This window comes from Notechis scutatus, chromosome 15 (assembly GCF_049901735.1).
Source record: "Notechis scutatus isolate UNSWTSFEM ecotype Mainland chromosome 15, rNotScu1.2, whole genome shotgun sequence".
Classification (NCBI taxonomy): domain Eukaryota; kingdom Metazoa; phylum Chordata; class Lepidosauria; order Squamata; family Elapidae; genus Notechis; species Notechis scutatus.
The window spans coordinates 3,867,332-3,890,099 of NC_142023.1; the positions used below are offsets into that span (position 1 = coordinate 3,867,332).

General features: G+C 45.8%; 2 protein-coding genes across 5 annotated transcripts in view; both read right to left on the reverse strand.

Moving 5' to 3' along the window:
* Positions 1 to 8,526, reverse strand: part of TRUB2 (TruB pseudouridine synthase family member 2) — a 316,494-nt gene extending 307,968 nt beyond the window's left edge. Inside the window, exon 1 of the mRNA XM_087944082.1 lies at positions 8,512 to 8,526. The gene's annotated coding sequence lies outside the window, so the exon portion shown is untranslated. The remainder of the gene's footprint in view (positions 1 to 8,511) is intronic.
* The window catches only part of AK1 (adenylate kinase 1), a 33,005-nt gene that overhangs the window by 158 nt on the left and 10,079 nt on the right, over positions 1 to 22,768 (reverse strand). Inside the window, exons 5-14 of one of the 4 annotated variants that reach the window (XM_087944073.1) lie at positions 21,616 to 21,729; positions 21,134 to 21,325; positions 19,157 to 19,247; positions 18,827 to 18,894; positions 10,755 to 10,797; positions 7,676 to 7,711; positions 6,778 to 6,941; positions 5,316 to 5,432; positions 2,407 to 2,598; positions 1 to 751 (exon numbers count right to left, since the gene is read on the reverse strand). The exon at positions 1 to 751 is cut by the window's left edge and continues 158 nt beyond it. In XM_087944073.1, the coding sequence (XP_087800199.1) occupies positions 683 to 751; positions 2,407 to 2,598; positions 5,316 to 5,432; positions 6,778 to 6,941; positions 7,676 to 7,711; positions 10,755 to 10,797; positions 18,827 to 18,894; positions 19,157 to 19,247; positions 21,134 to 21,325; positions 21,616 to 21,729 (1,086 nt within the window). In that variant the 3' untranslated portion in view covers positions 1 to 682. Of the gene's footprint in view, positions 752 to 2,406; positions 2,599 to 5,315; positions 5,433 to 6,777; positions 6,942 to 7,675; positions 7,712 to 10,754; positions 10,798 to 13,922; positions 13,945 to 14,725; positions 15,429 to 16,218; positions 16,333 to 18,826; positions 18,895 to 19,156; positions 19,248 to 21,133; positions 21,326 to 21,615; positions 21,730 to 22,768 lie in introns of those variants that run through there. The other 3 variants (XM_087944076.1, XM_087944074.1, XM_087944077.1) reach the window with 3 other exon arrangements.

Genomic DNA, 22,768 nt, shown 5'->3' on the forward strand with positions numbered 1-22,768 from the left:
TCGGCCTGTTCAAGAATTTTAACCTCCGCAGATCCAAAAAGTGGTTCCAAAGCCTCAAAAAGCTCCTTCTGAATTATTCCTATCCAGATGGGAAGTGCTCCAGAGATTCAGACTACAATACCCATCAGTCTCCAGCCAGTCTTCCCCTTCCCGCAGACCTTGGCTGGATTCAAGACCCCCCTTAAGGTTTGGGGAGTACTGATTTGAGGAGGATGGGATCTGCAGTCCACCCCAGAGGAGCTCAGGGAGGACCACAGATTGTCCTCAACCCAACGTGGAATTTGCAGAAAGCGTCCCGGAAAGAAAATAGAGGAGAAATATTTCTTTCCCCTCCCTTCCCACGTTGGAGGGTGAAAAAAATTCCTTTAAAAACAAAAAACAGAACAAAGCAAAAGATGAAAACACCTCATCTCACGAAATCCAGATTTACTCTGAGAGAGAGAGAGAGAGAGAGAGAGAGGGAGGAGGTTTAAGGAAGCCGAGTGCATTGTCCTTGAAATTTCCTCCATGGGCCTCTCTGTCCACGAAAACAGGATGAAGCCACTTCCTCCACAGCCGTCTTTGGAGATGAAAAGGGAGGCAGGGCGGCGGCAAGGCGGGGAGGGGGGCGCATCGACACAGATCAGAGTCTTGGGGTGGGAGGGAGGAGAGGATGAAGCTCCTCCAGGGGGGGGGGCGGAGTTTACTTGAGGACATCCAGATGAGTGCAGACTTGCTTGAAGACCTCATCTACCGTGCCTTCTGCGTTGATCTGAAAGACGGGGAGAAAGCCACGGGGGCTCAGGAGGAGAATCCTGAAGTTGGCTTCTTTTGAGACAACGCCCAAGCATCGTCGCTGTCCATCCTCCCTCCCCCACCACTATGGAGGCCAGAGACCACCCCTTCTTGAAGGGATCCTAGCCAGGTTGAATGTTGGAGAGAGAGAGAGAGATCCACCAGCTTTCAAAGACAGAATGGGAGGCTCACAAGAAGACCCATCTGATCCTACCTTCTCCCTGGCCATCTTGGTACCCAAGTTCCTACAGCTTCCTAAGCCAAGGGTCTTCAACCTTGGCAAGATTTCAGACTTGTGGGCTTCGACTCCCAGAATTCCTGAGCTAACGTGACTGGAGGAGGAATTCTGGGAGTTGAGGTCCACAAGTCTTAAAGCTGTCAAGTTTGAAGAACCCCCCATCCTAAGCCCTCAGGTGGATTCCAAGGGAAGCCAAGCTTGATGCCTTCAAACCATGCTTGGGCCTTCGCTGTTGAGCACACTCAACGTGTCTTCGTTCCACAAAAGCAACGTTAAAATATCCCATGGTTTAGGAGGATGGGCAAAGCTCAAAATATCTAGGCCTGAAGATAAGACCTCCCGCCCCCAACTCTGTTTCACAGGGGAGGATCCATCTTCAAATCTTGGTCCCACCACAAGGTCAACCCTTCACATCTTGGGAATTGCTTCCTCCCCACCCAAGTTCCATTTCCCCTCTTGCTTCTCTTCGAAATCCTCCCAATGTTGGCGTGGATTTCTTCCCTCCGCTGGCAGCCAATTAGTCAGCGCCTGGCTATGTCGAGCAGGATAAGACCTGGAGAGACGTCCCTGAGAATAATGAATGACTGTGGCCCATCCTCACAACTCAGGAGAATGGGTGTCCTTTCTCTGCGATAGCTCGGTGGGTTCAAAATACTCTGGGTAAGATTCCCTGCAGAGACTGACCTGCTGCTTAAGTGTACAGGGGGATGAGGGAAGGGAGGGAGGAAGGAAGGGAGGAAGGAAGGGAGGGAAGGAGGGAGGGAGGAAGAAAGCAAGGAAGGAGAGAGAGGGGAGAGTGAGGGAAGGAAGGAAACGGAGGGGAGAGGAGGAAGCAAGAAAGGGAGGTGAGGAAGAGAAGGGACGGAGGGAATGAGGAAGAAAGCAAGGGAGGGGAGGAAGAAGGGAGGAGAGGAAGGAAGGAGAGGGAGGGAAGGAAACAAGGGGAGGAATGGAGGGGAAGGAAGGAAGCAAGAAAGGAAGGGGAAGGACAGAAGAGGGGAGGGAATGAGGAAGGAAGGGAAAGGAAGGAGAGGGAGGGAAGGAAACAAGGAAGGAGGGGAAGGAAGGAAGGAAGGAAAGAGGGAGAGGAGGGAAGGAAGAAAGGAAGGGGAAGGAGAGAAGGGGGAGGGAATGAGGAAGGAAGGAAAAGGAAGGAGAGGGAGGGAAGGAAACGGAAGGAAAGAAGGAAGGAAGGAAAGAGGGAGAGGAGGGAAGGAAGAAAGGAAGGGGAAGGACAGAAGAGGGGAGAGAGGGAGGGAAGGGAAGGAAAGGAAAGGAAGGTGCAAACGGCTCAGCCAGTAATTTTTATGTGGCTGAAATAACTCCCTCTGTCTGGATCCCAAACACATTGCCCATTTCAGACAAAAGGTGTAAATTCAGGCGAATTTACCCACCTTGCGGACAATTCCCTTCTTCTCGTAGTAGGCAATGACGGGCTCGGTGGCCTTGTAGTAGGTCTCCAAACGCTTCTTGATGGTCTCCTCGTTGTCGTCCACCCGCCCGCTGGTTTCGCCTCGCTTCAGCAGCCGTTTCACCATGGTGTCCTTCCCAGCGTCCACGTACAGCAGGAGGGTGGGGGCAGCGATCTGCTCGGGGAAAGTTCAAGGAAAAGTCAAGGTGAGGAGGAGAGGAAGAGGAAGAAGTGGGGAGAAGGGAGGAAAAGGGGGAGGAAAAAGGTTAAGGAGAAGACAGATGAAAAGATAGGAGGAGGAGAAGGAAAAGGAGAAGAAAAGTAGATAAAAGGGGAGGAGGAGGAGGAGGAGGAGGAGATAGATGGGAAAGAAAGAGAAAGGAGAAGAGGAAAAGAAGAGATGAAAAGTAGATAAAAAGTGGAGGAGGAGGAGATGGGAGAAAGGAGAAGATAGAGGAGGAGGAAGAGGAGGATGAGAAAAGAGAAGGAAGGTAAGTAAGGAAAAGATAGATGAAGAGGAGAAGGAAGAGGAGAAGAAGATGAAAAATAAATAAAAGGGGGAGGAGATAGATGGGAAAGAGAAAGAAGGAGAAGGAGATAGAAGAAGATAGAGGAGGAGGAAGAGGAGGACGAGAAGAAGAAAAGGAGGAGGATAAGGTTAAGGAGACAGATAAGGAGAAGAGATGAAAAGTATATAAAAAGGGAGCAAGAGAAGATAAAGAATGAGAAAGGAGGAGATAGAAGAAGGAGAAGAAGAAGAAATGAAAAAGGGGAGGAGGAGATGAGAAGGAGAAAGAGGAGGAGGAGAAAACCAAGTTTGCAATTCTCTAAACCTTCCTTCACATTGTTGCAAATTTCACCTGGCGCTTTCTGTTCATTGATCAATAACGGGCAGATGGCAAAATCAAAACCACAACCCATTCAACAAAACTGAACAAGATTTAGCCAAACAACAGCCCGCCCTAGTTAGTTGCTCAAACCCGAATCCATGTTCTCGGCCACCAAGCGGAAGATTGTGAGAAAAGATTGCACTGCCCTCTTGTGGCTTCATCCCGCTCCCACCAGGGCCAGCACCACTCATATTAAATAATATTAAATAATAATTCGATAAGAACAACGCCGTCATGTCCAAAATCAAAAGCTCCCTGGGGAAAAAAAAAAACGAGGGAGAAACATTACCAAGCTATGAAATCTTTTCCTCTGGTGTCCCAAAGGTGCTATTTTTTCAGGAGGCACCTGGACTTTCCTTTGAAGATGTTTTGCTTCTCATCCAAGAAGCTTCTTCAGCTCTGATTGGATGGTGATGAGGAATGGAAGGAATTATATTCCTACTAGCTGGATACCCATGCTGCGCTACGAAACTATTCAATGGGTCTTAGTTTTTGGGGAGGAAAATAAAGGGGTGGGGGGGAAATTCAGCCTCTGCCTACCAGCATCCATCTGGTATTCATCTGGATAGCGTCCTGTCAGTGTGTGAGAGAGTTGAGGGCTGTTTGGAAACTGAAAGAGTATTTGCTGTGTGAGCAAGGAGACAGCAAGGAGCCTGGGCGTGGCTTAGCTCATCTGTTCTGGACTAAAGCTGCTTGGTGCTGTGAACTTGAAACTCCTCTCCTCTGATTGTGTTTTGCATTTGGAAGAGATTTATTTTCAGGTGGGGAGGGGGAGTAGAACTCCTTAGCAACAGAGTGTGTTAATAATAATATACGAAATACTCTGATGGTCATTCGAAAAATCCTTTCTTAGCACCTAGAAGCCAAGAGGAACTTAGGTGCCAAATTTCAAGTTTGTAGGCTTTACGGTTCTGGAGATTTTGTGATGATGTGTGAGTGGTTTTTTATATATATATAGATAGATATATTTCTGTCTGCAAGGAATATAAACCCTTCCATTCCCCACCACCATTCAGGCAGAGCTGGAGAAACTTATTGGATGAGGAGAGAAACGTCTTCAAAGAAAAACCAAGAAAGTCCAGTTACCTCCTGGAAAAAAAAAAGTACTTTTGGGACAACCATAACTTGGATGACAGAGAATCTCTACAGATTTTTCTTCTGAAGATGCCAGAAATCAAACTTAAATCTTGGATCTTGCAAAATCACCAATTTGGTCTTTATGCTCGAACTTGCCATGCAAATCCACCTGCACACCCAGGTAGTAATTTTCTGAGGGAGGGAGGGAGGGAGGGAGAGAGAGAGGAAGAGGAGAGAGAAGAGAGAGAGAGAGGAAGAGGAGAGAGAGAGAAGAGAGAGAGAGAGAGGAAGAGGAGAGCGAGAGAGGAAGAGAGAGAGGAAGAGAGAGAGAGGAAGAGGAAAGAGAAGAAGAGAGAGAGAGAGAGAGGAAGAGAGAGAGAAGAGGGAGAGAAAGAGAGGAAGAGGAGAGAGAGAGGAAGAGGTGAGAGAAAGACAGGAGAGAGAGAGGAAGAGGTGAGAGAGAGAGGAAGAGAGAGAGAGAAAGAGAGGAAGAGAGAGAGAAAGGAGAGAGAGGAAGAGAGAGAGAGGAAGAGGAAGAGGTGAGGAGAGAGAGAGAGAGGAAGAGGTGAGAGAGAGAGGAAGAGAGAGAGAAGAGAGAGAGGAAGAGGAGAGAAGAGAGAGAGAGAGGAAGAGGAGAGAGAAGAGGAGAGAGAGAGAGAGAGGAAGAGGTGAGAGAAGAGAGAGGAGAGAGAGAGGGAGAGAGAGAGAGAGAGAGAGAGGAAGAGGAGAGAGAAAGAGAGAGAGGAAGAGGAGAGAGAAAGGGAGAGAGAGAGGAAGAGAAGAGAGGAAGAGGAAGAGGTGAGAGAGAGAGAGAGAGGAAGAGGTGAGAGAGAGAGAGAGAGAGAAAGAGAGAGAGAGGAAGAGGAGAGAGAAACAGAGAGAGAGAGAGAGAGAGAGAGAGATTGATTCACCACCACGTTCTTACCTTCTTCTCAAATTCCACGCCTTGGTTCACCTCCCGGGGATAACCGTCAATCAGGTAGCCCTTGGACTGGTCTGCTTTGGCCAACATGGCGTCCCTCAGCATGTCAAGGACAGTGTCCTGGCGGACGAAGAGATCGGAGTAAGGAGCGATTTTGCAAAGTTTGCGGGGAGGGGAATTCCAGAGCTCTGGATTCACACAACTGGGAAAGGAGCTTGGATTGCATTGAAATATCCCACGGATGGGATATTTCTAACCCTTCCTCCATCTCTTCCATTATTCACTGATATTCTACCTTCCCTCACTGTGGACGTGACTTTCTTGATTTTATTTACACAACAATCAATCCTCAACGTGCAAACAATAGAGCCCCATATTTTCTGTTGTTCAGCAAGACGTCCACCATCAAGTGAAATTTTGCCTTGTTTTTAACCACCTTTCTCACCTCCGTTGTGAAGGGAGTTGATAAGTTAGTAACCAGGTTGTTTAAGCAAATCTGGATTTCCTTTGCTGGTCAGAAGGTCACAAAAGTGGGGGGGGAAATCACATGACACCCTCCCCCGCTGCAACCATCGTAAATATGAATCCGTTCCAAGCTTCTGAATTTTGATCGCGGGGATGCCGCAACGGTTGTGTTTAAAACAACCATAAGTGTTGTGGTTTCGCCAGCAGCCTGTGCAGATGACAGTGGAATCGGACAGTGGGGAAGAACGGGGACCAGTCCGGGAGTCTGGGGAGGACTCGGACAATGCAGAGATGAGGCCAGGACCATCTGGGAGTGGGGTGCTGCCTCCGGAGCCTCTGGAGTCTGGCAGCAGCGAGGCAAAGGAACAAAGGGAGCCTGTTCCCAGTGTGGGTATGCACAGAGCTGCTAGAAGACAAGAGCAGCTGAAACAAAAGGGGCAACTCGGGAGTAAGTCTTGGAGGTGATTGCCCCTCCCATAAGGGATAAAGGGCAGGCAAAGGTGGAGAAACCTTTGCAGGAAGCAAAGTCATTCGTTCGGTTCAGATTCAACCTTGAAGCTCTGTGTGGACTTTGTACTCCGGTTGGCTTTTTACAGTTCATTTGGCACTCTCGTTGTTGGCAGCCATTCAAAGGTGTTAAAGGTGGGTGCTTATCTCGAGAGACTATTTGGGACTCATTATGGGCTGGGAATGAACATAGTTCCTAGCATTGAAATAAAACAAGAGTTGTTTTAATTAAGCGTGTCTTAGGAAGCCTTGGTCAGAACATTAAGTCATTTTTCCCCCCAGTGCCGTTGTAACTTGGAATGGCCAGTAGGTTGTTGGAAGTCAAGGACTGCCTGTAATGTAGATCAGACTAAAGAGTGCCGTGATTGTGGTGCAGTGTGGATGTCTATTCACTTGGCTTTGAATTATGGACAGCCTAGAAGTTGAAGGAAGCCAACAGCACGGAAGATTTCCAAGGTTAAGGAACATCTAGAAGGTCTTCTATCTAACTCACCAGAGGGACCAACTCTCCTTTCTCCATGATGGCCGAAAGCTTCTTCCCCCTGTCCGAGCCGGAGCTGACTTCTTCTCGTAGGAGATCACCGGTGGACAAGTGGGTGTAGCCATATTTTTGGACAATCTTCTCGCACTGTGTTCCTTTTCCAGAACCTGGTCCTCCTGCAGAGGGCATAGAGTGATCAGGCACAGAATTAGGGACTAAAAACGATCAGGACAGGAGAATATTTGGAGCTCCTCGGGGTTGAAATGAGGAGGTCTTTGATGCTCTCCGAGCTTGTTTGTTTTCTTGCAGACGTTTCATGACCCAAACTAGGTAACATCATCAGTGCTAGAAGGGAGTGGGGTGTGTGGGAGAGGGGGAGGAGGAGGAGGAGGAGGAGGAGGAGGAGGAGGAGGAGGAGGAGGAGGAGGAGGAGGAGGAGGACGGTGCTCTGAGCTTGGTGGTTTCTTGCAGGAGGTACCATCATCAGTGCTAGAAGGAGTGGGGGGAGGAGGAGGAGAAGGAGGAAGAGCGGTGCTCTCTGGAGCTTGGTGGTTTTCTTGCAAATGTTTCATTACCCACTAGGTACGATCCATCAGTGCTACCAGTAGTACTGCAGTACATAGTACTGCAGTACACTAGCACTGATGATGTTACCTAGTTAGGGTCATGAAATGTCCGAAAGAAAACTACCAAGCTCAGGGAGCCACCAAGGGCCCCACAGTCCTCCTCCTCTTCCTCCCCTCCTTCTCCTCCACCCAAACCCCATCGCCTTCTAGCACCGAGCTGGGCTCTAACCCAAATTTGACAAGAGAAATCCAGGCCCACCTTAGAACCCTGTTGAAAAGTCCTTAAAAGCTTTCTTTTTGGGGGGGGAGTCAAAAGAAATACTTTGCGATGGCTTAAGACTTACCCACCACGAAGATGATTTTGTGGTTTTTCAATTTTTCTGCAAGGATTAAAAAAAAGGGGGAGAAAAAACTGTTAGGATCTGATGGAGAAGTCAGTTCTTGGTTGCTTACACAAGACAGCCACCTCGGTTTGTGAACTCGTTTTAAAAAGGATTCCCCCCTCATCCCCCCTCTATCTATTCACCTACCTAACTATATTTCTATCATCTATATCTATCTATCTATATCATCTATCTCTATCTATTGTCTATTTTCTATCTATCCAATCATCTATATATCATTTGTCTTCTATCTTCTAACATCTGTATCATCTATCTGTCTGTCTGTCTATCTATGTAACTATCTATCTATCTATCTATCTATCTATCTATCTATCTATCTATCATCTATCTATCTATTATCTATCTTCAATCTCTCTATCATCTATCATCTCTCTTCTATCTTCTAACATCTGTATCTATCTATCTATCTATCTCTATCTATTGTCTATTTTCTATCTATCCAATCATCTATATCATCTATCATCTCTTCTTCATCTCTGTCTGTCTGTCTGTCTGTCTCTATGTAACATCTATATCTATCCAATCATCTATATCATGTATGTATGTATGTATGTATATATCTATCATCTATCTATCTATCTATCTATCTATCTATCTATCATTATCTATCTATCCAATCATATCTATCTGTCTTCTATCTATCTATCTATCTATCTATCTATCATCTGTCTCTATCTATCTATCTATCTATCTATCTATCTATCTATCTATCTATCGTCTATTATCTATCTATCCAATCACCTATATCATATATCATCTGTCTTCTATCTTTTAACCTCTGTCTCTCTCTCTCTCTCTCTCTATCTATCTATCTATCTATCTATCTATCTATCTATCTATCTATCTATCTATCTCTATCACTGCAAAAGATGTGAATCCCCACCTGTATCAAGAGATACAAGACTTCCGTACAAGCTTATTTCACAACAAATGTTGTCTCGGGTACTGCAGAAATCGGCACCCCCCAAGTTTCATTTCACGATTTCTGTGGGCTGCAAACATGGGAGTACAAAACAGAGGAGGTGCCTTCATTCTGCTACTGTTTCTTTGAATGATGCTTCTCAGGAGCCCGGAAACTTTTCCAGATCTGGCTGAAAATGTATAGACTGCCAAGCGGGAGAGCTAAAAATAAAAACCACCCATTTCAGGTTTCACGGACAACCTTTGATTACGTCCTTCTAGAATTACATCCTTGCAGAGCTGAGGAAAGGAGCAGTAAGGAAACGATGAAGTCTCTGGTGTCTAGTCCGAATGTCTGGATGGCAAGTTTTTGTATATCCTTTCTTCCCTTTCTTTTAGCAACTCAGTTCCAGAGGAAACTCAGCCTGTAGATGCTGTAACTCAACTATAAAGTCAATCTTTTAACTCCAACATATCGGCCCCAATTATATCTTGGGTATTAAGTAGTGGAGAAAGGTCCCCATCCAGGCCAAACTCAGTTCTGCAGACAAATATCTGGTGTGTTGTAAATCTCTCAAGTCAACTTCACAAATTGACTTCAGAAGTGTCTACACTTGTGGCAAAAACTCATCCACCTGGGACATCAATGCACTGGATTGGCACTAATGCCAAAGAAATGCATTGTGTTGTTTGATGTGTGTGAAGATTTCTCAGTCATCCAGGTCATGGTTATCCCAAAAGTGCTTTTTCAAGAGGCCCCTGGGCTTTATTTTTCCTTGAAGACATTTCACTTCCCATCCAAGAAGCTTTTTCAGTTCTGAGTGACTGCATCTGAACAGTTCAGGTTAGAACTGAGGAAGCTTCTTGGGTAAGAAGTGAAACCTCTTCAAGAAAAGTCCGGTTGCCTTCTGAGGAACTGAAGAAGCTTCTTGGGTGAGAAGCGAAACCTCTTCAAGAAAAAACAAAGACCAGTTGCCTTCTGGAGAGCTGAAGAAGCTTCTCGGGTGAGAAGTGAAACATCTTCAAGGAAGAACAAAGCCCCATAATGGCCTTTTGAAAAAATCACCTTGGGGACATACTTGTAATGTTGGATCAACTTGCAAATTTCAGACCAGAGAAGGACCACAATATAAGGCCTCAACTTAGAAACTGTCCAACCAATGCCCTAGAGCAGGGGTATCTATCTATCTATCTATCTGTCTGTCTATCTATCTATCTATCTATCTATCTATCTATCTATCTATCTATCTATCTATTGTCTTGGCTCTTTGATCACTTATGGACTTCAACTCCCAGAATTCCTGAGTGAGCCATAAAAGGTTCCCCATCCCTGACCTACTGGTTTTTCAGTTGTGAGGGAAATCAAGGAAATCAAGACAAGGAATCATCGATGGAAACTGGACAAGGAGAGATTTAATCTGGAAATAAGGAGAAACTTTCTGACAGGGAGAACAATCAACCTGTGGAACAGAAGTTGCCCTCGGAAGTTGTGGGAGCGCCATCACTTGAGACCTTCAAGAAGAGATTGGACTGCCATTGGTCAGAAATGGTGTAGGGTCTCCCGCTTGGGTGGGGGGTTGGACTAGATGACCTACAAGGTCCCTTCCAACTCTGATTATCTGTTATCCTGTTCCTTGAATGGGACTGTTTAATATACTAATGTATATTATTATATATGTCATTATTATATATGTCCTACATTTGTATAATTAAACAGTCCCATTCAAGTCAAAAATTGATTTCCCCCACAACTGAAAAACTGGTAGGCCAGGGATGGGGAACCTTTTATGGCTCACTCAAGAATTCTGGGAGTTGAAGTCCATAAGTGATAAAAGAGCCAAATTTCCCTACCCCTGCCCTAGAAGGTTTTGCTGTTTTTTGGAAGAATAGATCAGATGATAAACTGGACAAATTTTCACTCCTTGGGTGGGGGGATTTGGAAAAAAAGATTGAGGGTGGGGGCAGAATGGAGCATCTTGGGAGGCCCAGAAGTTGGAACATCCCAAAGAGGTGCTGGTAGGTGAAGATCAAAAAGAGAATAACTACGAGCGTTGGCTTGATTGACCAGGAAGATCAATCCAGATCCACCAAAATGGAGAAAGGGAGAAAATTCACTGACCTGCCGCCATTCCCACGGATTCTGAGGTGTCAATCTCCTCTGTCTGAAAGAAAACAGAAGATTCGATTAGACCGAAGATCCCAACTCTTGGAGGGCATCAACCCAGCAGCTCAGGAAATCCCTCGATTGCTCCAATCTCCTCTTCCAAAACTAGACAGGAGAAGAACTCAGGCCCGCTGGCAAAAATAACTAAGACATAAAATAATTATGACTTCTTCCTGATGTTGCCGTGTCTTTAAATCCTTCCCATCTTCCCCCCACCCTTTTTTTTAAAAAAAAATAATGTCCCTAACTGCCACCTCAAATAAAACCTTCCATCATCCCTACAGATGTTGGGGATAAAAAGCAAAGCAATAAAAAACGACACAAAAAGGCTTTACCTCAATCTATCCCGGAACACCAAAATCAATCTTGGGTTAGACACGGCAACTAATTTTTTTTTCTTCCTTTTTCTTTTCAGCTGGCAGACCCCCGAGAAGGTTCAACGGTGAAGAGAGACAAGATCTTACTGAGTTTTTTCTCCAACCCTCCCTGTAAAGTCACCCAGGCAACTGCCCAACGGAGGAAACAAGAGTCCAAGGATCGCAGTTGATGTGTAACTTGGTAGGCAGCCTCTGACTCACAGCTACGTGAATGGAGGGAGGGAAAAAACACACCTTCTGAGGCATCACCTGGGAAGAGGTTCCCATGGCAACTGCTTCCTGCCTCGGATGTACCGGCAGCTCTTGGGAAGAGAACTTCAACGCCGTACGGGAGAGGCAAGAAGGACCACCATGGGGGGAAAAACTGAAGCAATGAAATTCCCCAGGAGACTTTAGGCGTAACAGAATTAACAGAGTTGGTGTTTAATAAAAAATAGTAAAAAAAAAAAAAAAGAATAACAGAGTTGGAAGGGACCTTAGAGGTCTTCTAGTCCAACCCCCAGCTCAAGCAGGAGACTACGCCGTTTCAGACAAACGGCTGTCCAGTCTCTTCTTAAAAGCCTCCAGTGATGGAGCAACCACAACTTCCGGAGGCAAGTTGTTCCACTGGTTGATTGTTCTCATATTCAGAAAATTTCTACTTAGTTCGAGGTTGTTTTTTTCCATCCATTGATTCTTGTCTTGCCTTCTGGTGTTTTGGAAAATAAATTGACCCCCCACACACACACCTTTTTTTGGGGGGCAGCCCCTCAAACACTGGAATACTGCTATCATATTATCCTTCTTTAAACAGAATTTGCATTATGGGGTCCCATTTTTGAAACTCCCACTCCAAGTGGTAAATCTACTCCATCTTTCTCCTTCGCCTGGCTCAATAGCCAGGTCCTGGTCACTTCGTGATGGCGACCACTTGTGATGCCTGCACTTCCATCTTCCCTTCCAGCCGGAAGGTTTGCACCATGACCTTGGGCTGGTGGCACCTCTGAGCACGGAGCCATGGTTAGGGAAAGCACGCACGGACAACGGAAGAGGATTTGGCTTGGAACGCTGGGTCTCAAGACAGGGGTGGTTTTGAGTGGTAAAGGAGGAGACCAGAAGACGACAGGAATACTTCAAGTTCTCCAGGTCTTTTAGATGGACTATTCATGGCTTGTTTCTTTTCCAGGGGGCCTCAAGTCAGCACAAATGGAGCTCTGTATCTCTGCAACTCTTATGCTGAGCAAGGGGCCTGGGATCTAGAAAAATTATTTTTCAGGCTGTGGAATCTATTATTGGCCCAGAAAAAAAGATCTCCAGAATTTTTTCATCAAGAGGCGAAGCTCAAGTGCCTTCAGACGTCGTGGGTGCTTCATCACTGGAGGTTTTTAAGAAAAGACTGAACAAATGGTATAGGAATCTCCTGCTTCAGCAGAGGGGGCTGGACTAGAAGACCTCCATGGTCCCTTCTAGCTCTGTTAATACTATACTCTTCAGTTCTCCAGATCTCTCCAGATCCCTGCTCTCCATAAAAAAATATATCGTTGGATTTGCTTTCTAGGCTCAAGCCGTCGGCTGCTACTTCGGTCTGGAGTTTAGGTCAGCCTTGGGTGAAGAGGGTGGACTAAAACACCCATCATCCCCAGGCAGTGGACCCAGCTGGTAAGTATCTAAGGAAGTTTGGACTATTCTTTGCATCCCCCCCCCCTTCTCTCTTGAAAAATGACTCAAAAGGAAAAGCATAACCTATGCCGCCTTCTGTACTATTTAGCTAGGGGGGAATCTTACTTATTTTATTTTTCTGCTTTTGGGAGGTTATGAAGGAGACCACGGCAAAATGGACAGATAGACCCCTGGAACTGTTGAAGGACCAAGCTTGGAAGAACCGTTTTAAGAATCAACACGGACTCCCTAGCGTATCAGTTCAGATTGAAAGCTCATTTCAAGACCAAAGGCTGGTTAATTTTTCCCAACGCCGTGAGTTTTACAACCATTCAGGTGATTTTATTTCCATTCTGTGAAAAAGCAGCCTGACTTTTGTGTGTGTGTGTGTGGGGGGGAAACGTCACCAACAAATGGATATCTTATTCTATTTGTTCTCCCAACTCTTTCAGTTTTGGTCACCACAATGTAAAAAAAGAGGTTGAGACTCTAGAAAGAGTGCAGAGAAGAGCAACCAGGATGATTAGGGGACTGGAGGCTGAAACACACAAAGAACTGTTGCTGGAATTGGGTATGTCTAGTTTAATGAAGAGAAGGGCTAGAGGTAACATGATAGCAGTCTTCCAATATCTCAGGGACTGCCATAAAGAAGAGGGAGTCACGCTATTCTCCAAAGCACCAAAGGCAGGACAAGAAGCAAAGGGTGGAAACTACTCAAGGAGAGAAGCAACTTAGAACTAAGGAGAAATTTCCTGATAGTTAGAACAATTAACCAGGGAAACAGCTTGCCTGTAAATGCTCCAACACTGGAAGTTTTTAAGAAGAGATTGGACAACCATTGGTCTGAAATGGTGTAGGGTTTCCTGCCCAAGCAGGGAGTTGGACTAGAAGATCTCTAAAGTTCCTTCCAACTCTTGTTATTCTGTTTTGTTCTTACAAACGAAGCATTTGTTGCATTGCTGACCCAAAGAGATGAATCAAACCCAATCGTTGTTCCCTGTCTGAGTCCTCCATTAAATCCTGGCATCGCGGCTTCCAATCCTGGCTTGCTACTTGATCCTTCAGTCCTCAGTTTCCCCGCTGCAAAAGGTCAGCAGCTGAAACCCACCTCATGGGCTTCTCCGAGGCGTGGATCGAATCGCGGTTAGATTTCGGAAGCCTCTTTGGGTGGCGTTGAGTTTCATGGCTGAAGAGCAGCTCATCTTTACATTGGGTTATTCCACCCCACCCAAAAAAAACCAACCCTCCCTTAAAAAAAAAAATCTACTAATGACGCCGAAAGAGAAGCGACTCCTAGAATAGATGCTGGCATAGTTTGAGGGGAGAAATAACCAGGTCTGGTTACACACATCTCTCTCTCTCTCTTTTTTTTAAACACCTAATAAGGTTAACTCCTTTGAGGTTTTGCGAAGTGCAACTCAGCAACTGTAAATCTGGCTGGGGACGGAGCAGAATATAGTATAACAGTGCTGAAAGGGACCTGGGAGGTCTTCTAGTCCAGTCCCCTTGCTCAACCTTTGCAGGTGAGTTGGGTGCTAGAGCAAAGTTTTAAATTTCTTCCTGAAGTTTAAAGTGGATTTTGAAGCATGTCAGGAGTTTGAATTCTTCCATTTCTGCAAAACTATTGCATCCAAAGGCAGGCACGTTCACCAAACACACACACACACACCTACACATCCCTTGAAAACATCAGGAGAAAACCTGCCTAAAATTGCTGTCTCCTCCCAGGTTTAAATCAGCCTGGCAGCTTTTCTGCAAGCAAGGAATTGGCAGGGTAAGGAAGCAGCCAGCTCAATTCCTTCTTCCTTCTTCCCCTGCCTTTCCAATGAGCCATTCCTGCCCCAAGGATGGCCTCCCTGCCCCCCCCAGAAGGTTACAAACTAGGCACAGAAAAAACAACAACCAGGTTACCTCCCAGTATGTTAGGAAAACTACATTAGACATCCTCCAGCAGATGTCAGGAAACACGAGTGGAGGATGATGGTTAATGATGAATGTGGTTCTGGAATGACAGTTTCCTCCCTTGACATCCAATCGACGTGGTCATTATGATCTACCTCATCATCACAATGAGGTGATTCAGTGTTTAATGACAGGTGTGTGGGCTGTTTAAAAACAACACAAAAATCCCAGAACTTCCTCCCTTGGACAAATCCAGGATCTCTCTGTTGGATTTCTAACTACAAAGAACAAGGGATTTATGTGTGTGTGTGCGTGTGTGTGTTGTGTTGTCTCTCCAAGTGGTGCAATTAAAACCCCCAGGATAATCAATGTAGATATTCTGAATTTTAGCATCCTTACATTGTCGGATGCATCCCAGGTTCAAATTTAGCCACAAATGCTTCCTAGATAAGCTATTTATTCTCTGTCATCCCAGCCTACCTTACAGGGGAGTTGTGGAGCGTGGGGGAGGGAAGCGGAGGAGAGACTGCTATGCACATGCTAAAATTGCTGTTTAGATCTGCTGTTTGGGGGAAGGCTGGGTTAAATCAGCGTACAGGGACACTCTCCCTGAGATGCTAGCTTTCTGCAGGCAAAGAACTGGCTAGACAAGGAAGCAATTAATCCAATGTTCTTTTCCCCTTCCTTGGCCTTTTAAAATGGGTGGTTCAAAGGTCTTTGGATCCTGGAAAAAAAAGAGAATATACTCGCAAGAGAGAACGAAAGAAGGCGAAGAAGAACAGAACAGGAACTTCTTGTTCTCCATCTTGCTTTAAACCAGCATCTGGATTTCCTCCAGATCCTATAGTTCTCCACACTTGGCACCCCAGCGATGTCTTTACGACCTCCAAATCTGGCTGGGGGGATTATTATTATTATTATTTTTCCAATTTAACAAAGAGTAAACTCCTGCAAAAAAAAATCCCAGCTGTTTAATCAGGGCAACGTTGCAGGATGGGGTGGGGGCAAGAGGGAGACCGAGACCCCCCGCTCCTTTAAAAAAATGATTTTAAAGCCCCTCTCCAGCGGCTTTGGAGCAACAGAGAAAAAAAACCTAAGAGGTCAGTGAAGGTTATTGCAACCAGACGCCTTCCCAAAGTTGATGCAAGATCACCCAGAGACACACATACACACAATCATATATGGATCGAAGCATGTCTGATTTTGCTGCAACTATCCACAGCCTTTGGCCCTGGGTCCATTTGGCTGCAGATCCCTCAAGGAAAAAATAAAATAAAATTAAAAGCCCTGTTGCAAATCTCTACCCAGAGTTGTTTCCTGCTTCTCGAACCGTCAGACAAATCTTCCCCAATGTTCTGCGCTGAATGAGATGAAGGAGAAGAGAGCAAAAACCAAGGTACCCACTGTTCTCTCCGTTTTTTTTCCCTTCCCCGAAGGATTGCCCTGCCTTTTAGCAAAAATTAATTTTAAAACATCCTGGGGAAAAAACGGCTCAGCCTTACCTCTCGGCGCTGGAAGAGGAGCAGACAAAGGCGGCCACAGAGAGAGAGAGAGAGAGGCGGCTGTGCTTCTCCACCGCTGGCCACCCGGCATGGTTATTTTTACCCCCTATATAGAGAGAGGCTTTGAGGCATGATGGGAGAAGGAGGGACCGCTGGCAGGCATGGGTGCCGGGAGCTGAATAGCAGTGAGAAGAGGGAGGAGGAGGAGAGAAAAGAGAAGTCCAGAAAGGAAGGCTGGAGGAGGCTACTAAAAGAAATCCGAGGGCCCAGAAAGTCTGAAACAGACAAAACCTTTGCCGGACCAATACTTGAATACAGCTCATCTGCCTGGAATCCACACTGTATAACAAGACATTAATACAATTGAACGAATCCAGAAGTATTTCACGAGAAGAGTACTACACTCCTCTGCTCACAATAGAATACCCTACACTACCAGGCGTGAGATTTTGGGCTTGGGCAACCCAGAACTACGCCGCCTACGATCCGACTTAAGCTTAGCACACAAAATTGTCTGCTTGCAATGCCCTACCTGTCGGCTTCAACCACAACAACATAGGGGCAAACGATTGTTAATTTATCATTTGTTGCCATACTCCAAATTTCATTATACCACTCATTTCTTTGAACAGCCCAATTTTGTCAGGGGGGGTCAACCTATTCTTCAAAGCACCAGAAGGCAGGAGGAGAAACAATGGATGGAAACTAATCGAGGAATGAAGCAACCTGGAACTAAGGAGAAATTTCCTACAGTGAGAACAATTAATCAGTGGAACAAAACTTGTCTCCAGAAGTTGTAAATGCTCCATTGCTGGAAGTTTTAAAGACGAGATTGGAAAACCATTTGTCTGAAGTGGTGTAGGGTTTCCTGCCTAGGCAGGGGGTTGGACTAGAAGACCTTCAAGGTCCCTTCCAATTCTGTTCATTCTGTAAAGGATGCCCTGGATTGTCAGAATCTGAGCTGGCTGTACAGGAGCCGAGCCAAGAGACGAAGAATCCACCCATTGTTGGTGAATCGAGACAAAGACGCCAATTTTGCAAGGGCCAAAAATATCGGGACTCATGGGAAGACTTTCATTTTGACTTCACATAGAGTTGGAAAGGAACTTGGAGACGATCAACCCCAGGAGTGCTCATACCATCTCAGACAAATTTGGAGAGTTGGTGTGGGAAAGAAGGAACTGCTCCTCACCCCTGAGAGGCCCCAAATTTTTAGCCAGCCCTGACAAAACATGGCAACCATAGAACCATTGCAAAAAATTTTTAAAAACCCCCAAAGCAACAGGCCAAGCGATATTTGGATTAATCCGCCCCCAAATATACGAAATTGTTCAGCAAAAACTTTTTTGAGAGGTGGGGAAGCCCAGTTTCTGGTAAGGCTGTTTTGCTGGAGATGAAAACAAAGGCAAGAGAAGGAGAACAGCAGTGGAAAAGAAGAGAGAGAGAGAGAGAGAGAAGGAGGAAGAAAGAGCAGGAGGGAGAAAGGAAGAAGGAGGGGCAGAGGGAAAGAAGGAGGGAGAAGGAGGAGGGAGGGAGAGAGAAGGAGAGAAAGAGGAGGGAGAAAGAGAAAGGGAGAGGAGGAGGGAGAAAGAAAGGAGGGGAAGAAAGGGAGAAAGGAGGGAGAAAGGGAGAAAGAGAGAGAGAGAAAGTGGGAGAAAGAGAAGGAGGGAGAGAAGGAGAGAGGAGGGAGAAAGGAGAGAGAAAGGGAAAAAGAGAGGAGAAGAAAGAGAGAAGGGGGAGAGAAGGAGAGAAAGAGGAGGGAGAAAGAGAAAGGGAGGGAGGGAGAGAGAAGGAAGTAGAAAGAGAGAAGGGAGAGAGGGAAGAAGGAGGAGAAAGGGAGAAAGAGAAGGAGAGGAGAAGGAGGGAGAAAGAGAAGGAGGGAGAAGGAGAGAGAAAAGGAAAAGAGGAGAAGAAAGAGAGAAGGGGGAGAGAAGGAGAGAAAGAGGAGGGAGAAAGAGAAAGGGAGGGAGGGAGAAAGAAGGAAGTAGAAAGAGAGAAGAAGGGAGAGAGGGAAAGAAGGAGGGAGAAAGAGAAGGAGGGAGAGAGAGAGAGAGAAGGAGAGAGGAGGGAGAAAGAAGGAGGGAGGAAGAGAGAAGAAGAAAAAGAGAAGGAGGGGGAGAGAAGGAGAGAAAGAAGGAAGAAGGATGAAGAAAGAGGAGAGAAGGAGAGAAAGAGAGGAGGGGGAGAGAAGGAGAGAAAGAGGGAGAAAGAAGGAGGGAGAAAGAGAGGAGATAAAGAGAGAGAAGGTGGGGAGAAAGAGAGAGAGAATGGACAGGCTGACCAAGGAGATGTCCTCTCCACTTTGGGTTCTGGCTGAACCCACCAGTATGTTCATTTCTTCTGCCTCTTGGCTCTATCCCATATTTTCTTTCCATTCCTGTTTGCTTAACAGGCTGGTTAATTGCCTGCAGTCCATCAAAGTCCCTGACCCCTGGCCACTGTCCCCAACCTTCTCCCACCGGGAACTCCCACCCAGTCGGTCTCAGCTTCTGGTCTGATGAAAACGGGAAGCGGGCGTAGGATTCGACCGGGGGCTCAGGAAAAACAACAACTTGGGAGGCCAGCGCCAAGACCCAGGTCTGGACTGCATCAATGGTGGTGACCTCACCTGCTCCTTTCTCTCCTCTTCCTTTGGAGAGCCTTGGCACGGCCTGAAGAAACTGTGCAGTGTCAAATCTAGATGCCCCCACACGACAAAAAAAAAGCCAGAAAAAACAGGGACCATTAGATGCCTGGAAGAGTTATGAGAAAACAACACAACCCCTTTGGAAAAGGAAATCAAAGTCAGGATTGCAAGAACAGTCAAAAGGCACAACAAGTTCAATTAATTCGGATTCTACAAGGTGCTGTCAGCCTCCTCCTCCTCCTATTTTTTTCTGAGGTGAGATGGGGTGGGAGCATTTCTTTTGTCCCTTAAATTAAGCAGATACTTTCTCACCCAGAATTCTTTTTCTCTCTGGCTTCAGCTGTTGCTGAATGCAGGATGTGATGGCAGCAAATATTTCATCTTCTTCTCTGTCTGCATCGAACTGGAAAGTTAAAAAATAAATAAATGGAATCAATCTTTTCAGCTTGGGCTAACCCTGTGCTCTGTTTTTCTCCCTACTACCCCGTTTCCCTGAAAATATGACCTACCCTGAAAGTAAGTCCTAGCTTGATTTTTACACGTGTGCCTGAAATAAGCCCTGCCCTCCAAAATAAGCCCTAATTAAGATCCCACCCACTCCAGAGTGGACGGGTAAAAATTAAGCTGGGATGGAGAAGGGGATGGATTGGAGCTGCCCTACTGCTTACCTTTGGACAGTTGTAGCCAGGCCTTGCACAGCCCAACACCTGCCTTGCCAGCCCATTTCTTCTGCAAGACTTTCCTGAAGGCCTCTGTAGCTGAGAACAAGCTCTGGATCGATCCAGAGTCCTTCAGGAAAACCTTGCCGGCTGCAGAAGAAGGAATTCCTCTGACAGCGAAAAGGAGGCCGGGGGTGACGCGCGCAAGTGAGGTTAGTCAATGGATGGCATCCCCCGAAAATAAGACCTGGTGCCTTTTTTGGTGGCAAAAAAAAATATAAGACAGGGTCTTATTTTCAGGGAAACAGTATGTGTGCAAACATCTTCACTTTTGGATTTCAAGGGACTAAAATCCCTTCAGAAAAGAGATGGAGAAGAGAGCAAGTGGGCATTTGCATACCTATCTCTTTATTGCTCTTCCAAAAGTATGTGCAGGGTTGGGATTCTACCTGTTCGCACCTATTCGCTAGAACTGGTTGTTAACATTCTAAGCAGTTGGGAGAACTGGTTGTTAGAAGAAATTACTGGCCTAATCCTGTAAGGGAGGCAGGAAGGAAACATTCTGGTGTTGCTTACAGAAACTGCCTCTCTGTTAACCCTTATTACATTCTTGGGCAGGACTAGACTTCCTGTCTCTGGAACTTCTCTGGAGTTTTTCCCCCCACCTTTGCTGGTACTTTGCTTGTGTGGAGTGACCATTCAAAGTTACAATGGCACTGAAAAAAGTGACTTATGACCCTTTTTCACACTTACGACTGTTCCAGCATCCCCACAGTCACAAGAGGCTAGGCAAGGAGATACGTGCCTCGATGTGAGTGATATTGAGTAGGCCACACCCAGCCAATAACATGACCACCAAGCTATGTCCACCCAGTCACATGACCACCAAGCCATGCCTACCACCTAAGCCCACAGAACCGGTTGTTAAAAATTTTGAATCCCACCCGAGTGTGTGGCATTTGCATGATTCTAATCAGAAAGAAATATTGGTATGAAATGCCAACATCGATAGTTCATCAATAATATGAAAAAAACCAGACTTAAAACCAGATGTTGACTTGAATTGGACCTCCACTGGTTCCATAATGCAGCAGCCAAAGCCCTTGAGATACCAAAAGTGCTTTTAGTTGTATGGCTGACCTCCAAAGAGACCTGTGTGACAATGTCTATAGAGATCCTCAATCCTCCAGGTCATGGTTGTCCCAGAGGTGCTTTTTCAAAAGGCAACTGGACTTTCTTTGTTTTTTCTTGAAGATGTTTTGACTTGTCAGAACTGAGAAGAAGCTTCTTGAATGAGAAGCAGAACGTCTTCAAGGAAAAAACAAAGTCCAATTGCCTTTTGAAGAAGCACCTTTTGGACAATGTGGAACAATGGAAAACTGGAAAGATATTGACCATCATCTTCAGAGAGATGGATTACTCTAGAACCAAGCTAAGTGTCTTGTTTGCCCAGCTGAAGGGACTTCTCAAGGGTGACTTCTCTTGCTTAGGTCACCCAGATGCCAGCTTCATGCAGACCTTCTGGTCCATGCCCTAAGCAATTGAGGTTCTCGGGAGATGGGTCACTTAAGCGAGGCATTGAAAAGCAAACCTAGACCTCTTCTGGAATTCCCACCCTCATTGTCCTCACCCGGACCAAAACTCCTTTCTCCTGGTAGTACTTCCCAATCAGCTGAACATTCTTCTTGAAGGTCTCCAGCCTACGTTCAACTCCATGGGGGTTGTCATCCAAGAGGCCTCGTTCCTGAGCCCGTTCTTTTAGTCGTCGCCGCATCTGTTGACTTGAGCAAGCTAGGAACACCACAACATCTGGAGAACCAACCTAACAAAGGCAAAGGATGGACGATAAGGTCATGAGAAGTCAACCTTGGGTTGGTCTCTTCCCACCTTGCCTGCTTTCAATCCAAGGACACCCTTTCTTTTTCCCTTCTACATCTTTCCCTCTTCGGTTCACTTTTTCTCTGAAAAACCCAACCTCACTTGTTGGTCTCTTTCTCACCATCAGGTGAAAGACGTAGGGAAAAGGTTCTGGAAGGACAGATGGAGAGAAGAACCGAGGTCTCAGAGAAGGGCAGAAGGTCTCAGGGATGAACGTTGACAGCTTCATCTCACCTGCTCCTCAAACAAGAAGGCCTGGCCAATGTCTCGTGGGAATCCATCCACCACAAAACCTTTGGCATCTGGATGCTTGATGAACTGCTGCTTCAACTCTTCAATAGTGGTCTCCTTGGAAAGCAGAGAGAGGTCTCAGAAGGAATGTCAGTGAGGTGTTTTGGAAACCCAAACATAGCAGGATAAGTTCTCCCCCAATTAATCCTTGGGAAAAGTTCAGAGAAGAGTGACTAAGAGGATGAAAGGCCTGGAGACTAAAACATATTTGAAGAACGTCTGCAAGATTAGAGTTTTGGCCGGTCTAGAGAAATGAAGGACTAGGGGAGACATGATAGCAGCATCCCAGTATTTGAGGGGCTGCCACAAAGAAAGAGGGGGTCAAATTATTCTCCAGAGAAACCATGGATGGAAACTAATCAAAGAGAGAAGCAACCTGGAATTATGGAGTAACTTTGTAACAGTGAGGACAATTAACCAGTGGAACAGCTTGCCTCTAGAAATCATTTGTGCCCCATTACTGGAGGCTTTTAAGAAAAGACTGGATGGCCACTTATCTGAAATGGTGTAGGTTCTCCTACTTAAGCAGGGGGCTGGACTAGAAGACCTCCAAGATCCCTTCCAGCTCTATTCTATTCTAATCCCAGTATGTGGCTAGCTCATTAAGGTAGAAGTCCATTAAAAGAAGGATGGAGAATCCCTTTTAAAAAGGAAAGAAAAAGGCCAAATTTGGAGAAGTTCCTGGTTGTGAAATCCCCAAAATAACCAAATCTCACAGGTTGGTAATTCTGGATTAATTCCAGACTTATTAACTCTGATTTGAATCTGAACCAGAAAAAAAAAATGCAAACCCTTTTGACATCTCTTTTGCCTCCAATAACTCATTTTCCTGGTCTAATAGGAGAGAAATAACTCCAAAAAAAAACCAAACCCAATCTAAACTCGAGTCTTTCCAATAGCGTACAATGGATCTCAACCATCTTGGATTCAAAGCACAAGGCTGAATTGAGCAATAGCTCTGTGGCACACCAGAAAAATCACCAATTGTGTATACGTATTTTTAAATGTGCAAGAATTGGTTTTGGAGGGGAAGTTCTCCTCAACAGGGACTCCTCAACTTACGACCACAATGGGGCCCAACATTTCTATCGTTAAG